The following is a 12,265-nucleotide window of genomic DNA, read 5'->3' on the forward strand; positions in this document are numbered from 1 at the left end:
CAACACACCTACAGTACACAAACACTTTCGCAAGAGATTAGAAAGATCCATAATTGCAGCCGAACTTTAGATGCATTGCATTTGTTTCTTTCCCATTGTGTAATACTAAGAAATGCCAAATTCATGCATTGAGCTACATAAGTTCGTCTGCAGTTAGATGGATGAATTTCCAGAATACATCGAATACATGTCCTGCATTTCTGTCTGCATTTCTCTCTATTTCTCGCTAGAATTCTTTTTCTATCATTTTGTACCCTCAGGCGAAGAAGACGACGGAACCGAGGGCGGATTAGGGGATGGAGGAGCCGCTTGGCGAGGCGCCGGTTCGTCCAGTTCCCGCCTGAGTCCGAGCTCAAGTCAATCCTGTTGGATGGTCGGTGGATCGCTAATGGCGGTGCTCAGTTGGACGCTGGCCAGGCAATTAGTGACGCCGTTGCAGGCGATGATGACAAAGACCGGCGGTGCAACGTGCAACATGAGCGGAAGGTGCACCAGCCGGCGGACAAGACCCCATGGAATGCGGGTCAGCGCAACAAAGCAAAAGCAGAAGCAAAGGCAAAGGCAAATGCAGCAGGAGCATCGCAAGTCCTGCCTGCGGGTGTCGAAAAGCAGCTGGAAAGGACGTGGATATGTGTGCGGATGTGGATTCGGCAGGATCAACAGCAGATGTATCAGGCAATTAACATGATTCAATTGTCACACAACTCCAGTGCCACACGCCAGGGGTAGAAATTAAAGTGGAGTCCAGCGAAAGCTATAGTTAGAGGATGTTGGAGGAGAGTTCAGCCCAAGGCCAAGACCCAGAAGCAACTGCAGGATGTATCTAAAGTACTTACACTAACAAGACACCAGACACTCGTTTCAGCTAGCTCAAAGTAACTTCAAATGCATTTAGGGGAAGCATACAAAGCATACAGAGACAATGTAAACCAGATACGCGATATACAAGCAAACCGCCAGTTCATCATAAATGCAACGATATCTATTTGTTTGACTTTCCTACGATGGAGATGGTCAGGGAGATTAACGCTTTTGACAGCTTTCAAAAATAAGATTTCTTGCATTTCTCGTAATGCTAATTTAATTCCAAAACCTCTCCAGAGTTAATTTCCAAAGGCAAATGAAAAATGTTGTGCTAAGCTTTTAAATTTAGGTTCTCTATACATTTATATTTATATATCAAAGTCAAGATTATTTATAAAACGTATAAATGATATTTATATATATATGTATATGTTCTATATAAAAACAAAATTATAACATATTGCGCCTAAATGTATTTGCCCCAAAATGAAAACGAAACATAGGGCAAGAGTAAGCAATTAGGTCTTAAGTCTAAATATTGCCTATATATGTAAAAGTATATATGTATTGTAATTGTATATATTATATAAAAGAAGCGAAACACAAAGGTCGAGACATGTATGATATAAGAATTTACGGTAGATAATCAAAATAAAAAACGAAAGCGAGGAATAAAAGGGTATTTTATTTGATGGAAACTAGCTAAGGCGTATTGCAACTAGGTTTTTTTCTCTTTCACATAATTAACTTACACATCTCATTTAAATAATTCCTAATTAAAAAAAAAAAAACAATTTGTTTTCTTCCGAATTACCACTTAATTACAATCGTAATTAGATTTCTCCCTAAACCTTCATATTCACCATTTTTCCGCACAATAACATAATAAATTGCTCCACATTTGTCAGTTTCTCAAGAAACAAAAAAAATTCCAAGAAACAGGCTACTAGCCCCAAGCTTTGATGATCTCGGGACATTCTCTTATAACAAATGGCCAGCAATAAATGCGAGCTGGAATTGGGGACTCGAAAGGACATCTCGCAGCGGCCATTAGCCTCTGCTGTTGTCCTTGTTGCTGCCAAACAATTAGCATAACTAAAACGCTCAATTAAGCGCCTAAAATGCTCCTGCAGAACGGACCCGGATCCTTTGTCCAAAGCTCTGTCTCCTTTGGGCTAATGCAATTTTCACCTGGCTCCTTTTATTACACACTTCTTCGCTTTCCCTTTTTTTTTCTCCTTTTGCATTGTGAATTTTCCTTGGTTTCTTTCCCATTGTCCGTCGCCGCGTAATGTTTATTTTTAATTATATTTTTTCGTCCATTGCTGTTTTTGCCCGGCGCCTCCATTTGGTGGTTTCATTTTTGTGCATGTGCTCTTTGGTTTTTGCCGGCAGTCGTCGTCGGTGGGTGTAATAAACGTTAATGGCGGTTGACCACAAAGAGAAATGGTCGCACTTCATTCTTGGTTTATCGGGCCGAAGACAATTCTCTGTCTTACAGGCATTAAATTTTAGTGGCACCGTCTTAATTGGAATATTGTTATCAGCTGTTTAGTGGCTTAATTATGTCAAAAAAAGAAGAACCCCATCACGAAATCAGCTGGAGTTGAATCATGATCTTATTCAGGCAAAGTACGAAAATCGTTTACCATTTCGAGCGGAACTTCTGGCCAAAAGTTGCCAACAGAAATCGGCTAAAAGCATTTAACAGCCAAAGTCAAGCCCAACAAGAAGTGCACGAAGACGAAAGCCAGAGAACTTTCCATTCTATTTGGGATAGTTCTTTTTTCTCCTTTGTTGGCTGCAGCTGAAGAAAGTTTCGCTCGCCTGGCCCAAACAAGAAAAGAAAATATAAAAAAAAGAATTTAATAAACTTGACGTCTTAGAGGGAAAGTAAAGCGGCTTTTAAAAATGTTGCAGGCACAACTCGGCTTTGGCTTTTCACTTAGCCAACAACAGGAACAACAGCCAGATACATTTAAGTAGATGTAGCTACATATTCATAATGCTGATTTCCACCCCGCACTTCGCCGTTGTCCTGGAGATTGAAAATTTATTCAAAAGTCTGCCGAGTTTTGTCAAGTCTGGCACGAAGGCGGGCCCAGGTCCTGCAAGTGGCTCCGCCCCAGGATAATAACTTTAACTTGAAAAGAAGCCTGGCAAGCCGCTTTCCTTTGTTAGTTCCCCGCTATACCAAGCCTCCGAACTGAAATTTACATTCGGGGATACGTTTAAGTAGGAGAAAGTAAAGCTGCCTGTTGTCGTAATTGTGCAGAAACTCAAGATGTTTGCCATGAATATTATGTGTGATTAGAAACACTCGAGAGGTCATCAACTGCGAACCAGCTGCAGAGGCTGCTGCATTTCAGATAAGCACTTCACTTATTTTGCATTCCATTCACTGAAGTTTTTCTTTCTTGCAGCGGAAATTGGCCAAGTCATTTTTATTGGCTGGCACGTAAGACAAGCTTTTCATTTGAAGTGTTTAATGTAGATTTTCTTTTACACTCTACTACTACGACTTCATCAAAAATCGGCACTTCAGGCTAACATTATCCTATAATTGCTAACAAATTAAATACAATTTGCATTTTTTATTTTGAGAAAGCCACCATTTCTGCAAGTCTAAAATATTTTAAGGGCTGTGTGCCAGTTATCACTTTACCACTTTTAAGTCACCCTTTCAGCAGGTGCAAGTGCAAATAAAGTCACGCATGTCATCATCGCCTTCTCAGGAACTCGGGAACGGGAACTCCTTTCTCCGGTGATAAACCATGACTTGGGGCGCCCACCGCACTCCAGTAACCACAGGGCACACAAACAGACTTACGCACAAACACATTTAAAGTCATAAATTTTTATTTATATGATGATGACTTAAGTTCTACGTGCGTTACCTCAGCACCCGAAACATCCTGCCTCTGATCCTGCCCCTGCCCACCGAATGGTTACAACATCCTTTGGCTGGGCTTTAGTTAAGTGCATGATTATGCTTTTAGTGGCACGTTGTGGTTTTGTCAGTCAGTTTGCGATGGTGGATTTTCGCCCCAAAACGCAACCCTCATGCCAACTCAGACTGAGATTCCCAAACCGAGCTTCAAATTCTTTTTGTTGCAATGTGGCAAGATGAACAGGTCCTGGTCTTCGACTCCGGCACACGTGCGTTAATGGAAAATTCTCTTTGGATTTTCGTTACCAAGCTCCGGTTATGGTTGTTCTTTAGTGGTTTTTAGTTTTGAGTTGTTTGAGTTTTGTTTAAAAATTGTGTGGAAATAAAATAAAAGCTGACTTTTGGTTATGAAAAATATATTGCTTAAGAAAACAAGAAAGCAAACTAGCCATCACATAAAAGAAATAAAATATTAACTGTATTAGTTTGATCAGTACACGTCAGCGATCATTTCGTTATATTAACATAAAAACAAAACTCAAGCAGCGTAAAATTTTCATGTTTAACCTTAATAAAATAAAAATGCGAAATCATAAAATTGGGAACGAAAAATACTGATAACCCATAAAGAATATAGGCTGAATTCATAGATTTAGTGCGCGCTTGGCCGCAAACTAGTCACATAAACAGGCGCAGCAGCCAAAAATAAGTAATCAACTTTGATGGCCATGAGTTAACGCCAAGAAGAAATAACAGGAATATCCTACAAAAGAAACCTAAACTACAATAGAATTCATTACATCGACATCCGACATTCCGGCTATAAAATAACACCAGAAAAAACAAAAGCTATGAATTATTACGACAGAGCAACAAACTAACGAACTGTCGTATACATTTTAATGGTGCATGCCGCTGACTACATAAAATGTGCAAACATAATTATTGGCCAGAATGCAAGTCAAACAAGGATTTAATGGCCGAGCAGAGCCAGCATGAGTGCGTAAATTATTGTGTCGGGCCAAAGGAATTAAAACATTTCTGAAACAAGTGCCAGACAAACCAGCGCAGACAGTGTCTGCGCTTTTCAGGAGGCACTTTGCCATGAGTCAGCTGGGGGCTTGCCAAAAAAGCAGCTACGTAAAAAGAAACATCACCATAAATTCAAGTCAAACAAAGCGTTTCGCGTCTTATTGCCACAAGCTGTGAGTTGGGCTAAGAGCAAGTTTGTCGCCTTGCCAACTGCCAGGCTGGATTCTAATGCGCTGCCATCGCCGAAAATGTTGCATTTTATAAAGCGTAAACACTCACTGTGCGAGTGCCAAAATCTCTCAATCGAGGATGTTCTTGAAATCTCTAAATTAGATCAGTGACGAAAACAATTAAAGCGAATTTAAAGAAATATATTAACGAGCTAGAGAGCATAAAAAGCTTATTTTATTACTAAAATAATTTTGAGAGATCAAAAAATGTCTTTCAATATAGGGTTATATTTTTAAATGTTCTCAATTATATATAAAATATTTAAAGGTATTCTATGGCGCTTCTAAATGTTGAGTCAGCTGAAATTGAGAACAAGGACTTTCTTTTTTGCATCTGCACCACAGACACCACGACAACCACCGCCGACCGACACCACAATTATGTGCGATGGCTTCGTGGGATGGCAAACATTTGCCCTGTCGCCTGAGAGAATCCTGCGGAACAAGAACCAAGCCAGGACAAAAAAAAATCACAACTTCCGTGCGTTGGCATGCGTTGTCTAACTGAGATTCAGTGGGGCTCTTCCCGTCCCATTGGCTGCAGTGGTTCCAGTGGTGCCAGTGGGTCAGGGGTTACGACTGGAAGCGGTGGTGCCGCCGGGTTGTGTCGTCTGTGGTGAAATGATGCGACAAAGTAAGTAGCAGATGAGGTTGCCATTTCTCCTTCTTCGGCTGCCTGTGTTTACTGCAACATAAATCAAAATCAAAGCCAGGACAGAAAAACAACACGCCTGAGGCGAGCCAAGGATTCGCATACATATTTCCCCATTTTCGGGTTTAGAATGGAGTGGGGCAAGTCGGGCAAGGGTTTCAGGAAATGCAGCCATGTAGCCTAACACAGTTAGATACGTTGAGATAAACAAATATTTTCCAGTTTTCCCCCTTTTTTCGTACAGAAACAGCGAGTCAAGTAGACTTTTTGATGTTGCGTGCAAAGTGTATGATAAGTGAAGTGCATCAGAAAAGATTCAATTCAAGAGCCTTAAAGAACTTGGAAACAGGAACTACAAAAAAAATGGCTTCTTTTCCTCAAATTTGTTAATTTCAATATATATAAATATACATTCGTAAAAACTTTAAGCCTCAATTGTATGAAAACACAAAATATATTGAATGTCTTATCTTTTGGCGCTGGAAACAAAAATATAGAAGGATTAATGCCTGTTTGTGTTGTGTAATTTTCATCAACAGATCATCCGCTTTTGCAAAGTTTTTCCAACAAATTTCAACTGCCACAACCGTGAGTGCATTTTCCAATTAGTTTAAAAACTAATTGCAGCTGAAACAAAAAACGTGAAAACTAATAAAATTCACAAATCCATTTAATTAAATGTCCGCTCTACTTGGTGCCCGCCTCGGGCGAAGCCAGTCGTCAATTTTAAATTTAATAATGAACAAAACAAAACACAAATATGCAGTGCAAAAAGACACAAATAAAAGTGGCGAAATCCGCACACGTATTAGTCGATAAGCACGCACATATCCTTGCTTTTTCCACTCATTTCGCAGCTGATTGTTAATGAAGTGCACACTCGAAATCATTTTCAAACCTACGAGCGCAAATTGAACGCAATGAAACGAAAGGGAAACGAATTCATTTGTGGCCCACGCAGCCCGGAAATAATATCGAAAAAAATGGCAGGGACAATTTTGGCATCTTCCACTGAATGCGTAAGTAAATAAAATTACATTCCATTACGAAAACAGGAGAGTGTAAAAGCAAATGCATGCATTTAAAATTTCGCACCTGTTTGGACGGTGAATAAATATTTTATTAGGCACACCGTTACGTCGAAATGAGTTTCAGTCGCCACCGGCACGTACATATTTCCGGCCAAAAACGCGCCTGTGGGAAGCGAAATGAAACCGAATCCGGCAATGATTTCAAATCTAACAGCCGCCTTCTGTTTGCCGTCGAAAATATGCAAGGACATTGACTGCGTCGCGCGAAATGCGAAGTCCTCTAATGAATGGGCACAGAGCTCATGCAAACGGAAAATGGGGGAAAACCCTCTTTTTGCGGGCTGCAATATGGGAAACTTTCCAAATGCCGCGGAAATATTGGACTGCTGGACTTTTCTTGGCGCCTCATTTGCTAACTACAATTTCTCAGCAAGTGCAAAATATTTTATAAAAAATATATAAAAATACATATACATGTGTTCAATTTTTGGTTAATTATAAAATATAGCAATATAATTTTGAAATATAAATGTAATAATTAACTTTAAGCTCGTTCACCTCGAATGAAAACTATTTTGTGACCTTCTTCACTTTACAGGATATCCAACAGTTGAGCACGTTTATCTGCAGCTTTTCAACTGTTTTTTGAGCTTTCAGTTTGTTTTCAATTCCATTTCACATGCATCTGAAATAGGCAGAGGAAAAGCAACACTTTTCCCATTTCCCTCCCTTTTTCACCACTTCTCAGCTTGTCGCTTCGCCATTTTGTCTATTATTAGGGAGTGTGCTAGGCAGAGATTGAATTTTTTTATTTTTCTTATTTTTGACTGTTTTTTATGCCTTCGTTTCAATTTCAATGAACGTTGCTAGAACTCACAGAGTTCTCAAAAGTGTCTAGTATTCCACATGTCCAGTCTGCATTGATCTCAAAACGTTGGATAAATTTAGGGAGGGACAAACGAGTTGTGTGTCTTTCACTAAAACCCCTTAACCAAGTCCGATCAATTAACTTTGCTTTGACTTAAGCTCGAATATTTTAGATTTAATTATTTAGTAGAATTTAATGGCACAAGATTAAGACACAAGATTAACCCTATAATTAGAATCATATTTGCATTCAACAAATGCCCCTTTGGGTAATTTCCTTGAAACCCGTTGACCACTTTGTGGTGCCGCTTAAAACGATTTGATATTTAATAAATTTTAATTAAAAGCCAGTTCCCCTTCCTTGATCTGGTACAGAATGTTTGCTATGCAAATCGAATGACAGGAGCCAAAGGGGCAATTTGAAAGCTGGAAAAAAAGGAAAACGGAAGCAGAAGGTGCATCGCACTGCGGAAAACCGGGGAGGGGTTGTTGAAAATAACCAAACGCATTAATTAATATTCAAGTGGTCTGCTCGGCACCCACACTCAACGAATTTCCCATTTTCGCTCCTTGCCCCCCAAAGCTGTTATTTAATTTCCCACAGACAACATCCAGGGTGGCGGAGGAGCTGGAAAACTCCCGTGGATTGCCCGAGGGGAACTTATCAGTGTCAACGCTGTGCCAATAAAAACTATACTGGCATGCAAATGTTTCCACAATCAAACAAATAGCAGCGGGAGGTGCCGTGCGGTGTGGAGGAGCAAACACAATACAAACAAGGATGAGCAAACAAAAAGAAGCTGGGGCTAGGATCCCCAAGGACGAGGCGCCATGTGAAGCATGCAGAAATAATGGCAAAAGCTGGGCCAAAAGGAAAACTTCGTTGGTCGGCGGATGGGTGGGCTGTAGGACGTTGGGAGCGTGGTAAGTGCTGGAGCAGCTGGCGCACGTTTTCCTTTTCCCGGACGACGCAACAGGACATCACAGGAGTGGCTCTGACTGCTGCCGGTTTCCTTAGCCGCTTTTGGCTTTGATTTGCCAAAGAAGAAGTGCCGCAACACCAGCAGCAGCCACTACAATAACAAGAAAATTTGCATAGCTTACTGCAATTCGCTGGTTTTCTCTTTTATCTTCTCCTCGAACAACAACCACTCCAATTCCCCAGATCCCGGTTTTTTTTTGCAGTACTTTTTATTTCACATTTTACTTTAGCGGTGGTAGCCGAAGATGAGAAAAACACGCGAACAAGTTGCCAACTTTCATACGCCATGTGGGACGCACTTTTCTGTAGCCCAGCAAGGAATAAACAAAGAAAAAAACAGAAATGGCCAGGAAAGTTGTTTTTAAACTGATAGAATTTTTGAATCCCTTAGCTGACCTTTATTGTTATCCTCCGGCAGCTAGTTAACTTTTATTTCAGTAAGTAAAAGTTTCAATTTTTGTTTGGCCTTGTAAGGGCAATTTCTTTTATGTGTTAGCAGCTAAAACATATCATATACAACTAAAACTAATCCATATTATATGCCTAATTATCAATTTAAAGTAAATTAATGACATTGCTTCAGGATTTGACCATAATTGCTTACATTGGTTTGAGAAAACTCTTTATAAAATAACTTTTGTTTCTATTATTTTCTGATGAACTGAAATTGAATCTCATGTATCTTATTACTTTGATATTTAAAATGTGACACATGATTCACGTTGTCAGAAATCCTAAGCTCAATGTAATACAGCTATCAAATAGCTAACACATTCGATGTAATGAAAAGTAACTTAAGCTTATAGGTTTACGAACAATTAAATTTATTAGGATTAATATTTACCCCCAAGATTATGATTAGCTTTATTCGGAATTTGAGGTGTCAATTTCTATAGTCTATGTCAGTTTCAATGGTACGTTTGTACTCTACACTTTATCATTCTAATCGAAGTTCACAACAGCAATACAACTTTAATTGGCCCATTGCCCCAACCCGACCCGACTCGCCCCTTCATCCTTCCCCTCATCCCTTTGGCGTTAAACGCATTTGTGCCAGCCTGAAGCCCGTAAAAGCCACTAGAATAGAAACTCTCTCCGGGTAGAAAGACTCCTGCTTGCATCAAGTTCCCCCCGGCATCAGAAAACCAGACATTTACGCATTTTATGCAAGCTTACGCATTTCGCAATGCCTGATGGATTGCGGGTGCCGGGGGAACTTAACCGTAATAGGAGGCGGACGGAGCGGAGAAGCTCGGCTTGATAAACTATAAGCCACAAATTTGCATGAAGCCGCCGCCTTCGACTACAAATTGCCATTAAATGCAGCAACAAGGGGCGTTTGGTTGCTGCTGGGCGTGGCCGTTAACGAATCCTCCAGACGGATCCTAACCCACCCACATCTACATCACCTGGCTGTCCCAACAATAACTGACACCAGTTGCTCCACTCTTTCCACTATCCACTTTGTTGCAACAATTTGCGCGCCCGAGGCGCCGGTTGAGGATGTGGGTCGATGGGTGACGTTGCACTGGCAAAAATCCTTATCGGATTTACCAGGCAATCGCAATGCTAAAACCACATTTTACTAACTCATTTATTGTTTTAGAATTAATTTAGTTAAGGGATCATATTTCATTAGCAAAATATTTGTGCAGAATTTCAGTTGTACATTAATATAAATGAAGTGGACTATTTTTGTCAGTACTGGCTGCTGCTTCATTGCATTTAATTCATTTTTATTGCACAAGCTTACAGACAGATAGAGGGAAAGGATATAGGTGTGGAGCAGGAGCAGCCAGGACGAGGGAGTAGTAAAGGCCACTTGGGTGTGCTCTTTAAATTATATTGGGCAGAATTTTATGCAGTTGGAGATGCTAAGCAAGGCGATCCAAAGGATGCGGCTGCACGCCCTCCCCCCCTTCATCCATCGTCCTTGGCTCTACAGGATCCACGAGACTCCCGCTGGCGTTGCATGCCATACAAAAGTTTTTACAAAGTAGCTGCGGCAGCTGCTGCAAGTTTGAACAGCATCCATGATGGCAAAGGAGTGGAGAACAAGGAGCGGTGGACAGACAGGCATTTTGATGAAGCTGCTTTATATATTGGGTGCGGGCTTTCGCTGGGTGGCCCAGCTCCTTGCAGGAGCATAATTTAAATAGCATGTAAATTAGACGGAAGTCTAAAATGAGTGCATAATGTCTGCTAAAAGTGTTCTAAGTGATTGTAATTTAGGTAAAACTTGCAGCGAAAGCGCGCTTAGGGACTGTCGTGGCTTATAAACTCTGGACTTGGGCAATTTAGCGGCATTTTAATGTGCGGTTAGCAGCTCGACTAATGGAATGATAATCGCAAATTTAAAATTGAATTCCATAAGGCTATAAGCAAGAAAAACCCTTAAAAAATAAACTATGACTATAAATGGAATGGTATTCACCGGCCTGATGATTCGTTAAATACGTTTATCTCTATTACCTTAACAATTTCAAAAACGCAACCGAATAGCTGGCTTTCATCATTATTAAGAATTTAATTTTTAAAGAACTTACCAATGCAATACTTTCACGAATTACGAGTTACAAATTTATTTTCATTTTAAGAAATGTAACAAAAGTTAAGCTCTGTTTATTAAAAGAACATCTCTGAAAAACTGTTAATAAAGAAAACAATGAAAGACCCATCACTCTTTCTTCAAAATGTACTACCAAGAACCGAAACTTAAAGTACTTTGCTCTTCAAGACTTTTGTGCTTTTCTTTGTTCTCGAACTTCCTTTAACAACTCTTCTTCCAACAGCTTTTCTTGGCCTTCTTCTAGTTACTTTTTTCCGCAAAAAGACAATTGAAGCGAATAACCGAAATGAAATTCGAGGATTGGGAAAGCAAAACCGAAACAGCATGACCCAGCTAAGACGTGGCTCAAAGTCTGGATTTTCCGGGGTCTTAACACCTTTCACATCGGCATTTCCTTTTGCCGCTTTTCGGCCTATTTTGGCCCAGTAGGAACGGTTCAAGGAAAAAACCGCATCACCTTTAGATTTGAAGACATACTTTTTCGGCCTTTCCCAATTTGCACGTGCACTTAAAGCTTTAGGGTTCAAAGGGTTTCTCTAGTTGAGGTTAAACTGGAAGAAGCATATGATTTTTGAAACATTTTGAATTGCATAAGCGCTCAAGTTTTAAAAAACATGAACAAAATGTCTTAACAAACTAATTCTTCAAACACAAAAATAAATGATTATTTTCTGAGGCGTTTGGAATGTCGACAATGCAATTTCAAGTTAACTCTTAGCTCATTTCCATGTGCAGTTTTGGCATATAGAACATTTCCCAAGCTCATTTTCAGTGCGGGAAAATTAATTAGATGGGAGTAACCATTTCCAGCCGCTCTTCAGAAACACTCGAACAAATGTCTAAACTTGTTTTACCTTTGGCATGACAGCCACTCGGCAAACTGCAGTGCAAACAGACTTTTGGATCAACTTTGTTAACTTCAGCATTAAAATACTTAACCCCATTCCGGGGCTCCGTCATCGAAAACAAACCCTCTTGCGCCGTAATCTATCAATAATATTATTACTTGAAGTGAGTTTGTTCGTTAGTTAGTTAGCTAGTTAGGTTCTCTTCAGCTGGTTGCACTATCCGCACCCAGAAGTTTTAACTTTAGCCAAACTCTCCTCCGCTCCTCACCGCACCAACGGATGGCCACTCGACGGGACGCTGGGTAATTCCCTAGGTAAATTTATAATTACTGGAAGCGACTTGAACCAGTTATGCCGGCG

General features: G+C 40.2%; 1 protein-coding gene across 3 annotated transcripts in view; it reads left to right on the plus strand.

Annotated features, from left to right (window-relative positions):
• LOC6732483 overlaps nucleotides 1–1,456 on the plus strand; it is a 32,086-nt gene extending 30,630 nt beyond the window's left edge. For 2 of the 3 annotated variants that reach the window (XM_039294478.2, XM_016180200.3), the window contains exon 8: nucleotides 231–1,456. In XM_039294478.2, coding sequence (XP_039150412.1) covers nucleotides 231–688 — 458 coding nt within the window. In that variant the 3' untranslated portion in view covers nucleotides 689–1,456. The remainder of the gene's footprint in view (nucleotides 1–230) is intronic. The other variant, XM_016180199.3, reaches the window with a different exon arrangement.
• Nucleotides 1,457–12,265: the final 10,809 nt, after the last annotated feature.

Source organism: Drosophila simulans, chromosome 2L (genome assembly GCF_016746395.2).
Source record: "Drosophila simulans strain w501 chromosome 2L, Prin_Dsim_3.1, whole genome shotgun sequence".
In the NCBI taxonomy this organism is placed as follows: domain Eukaryota; kingdom Metazoa; phylum Arthropoda; class Insecta; order Diptera; family Drosophilidae; genus Drosophila; species Drosophila simulans.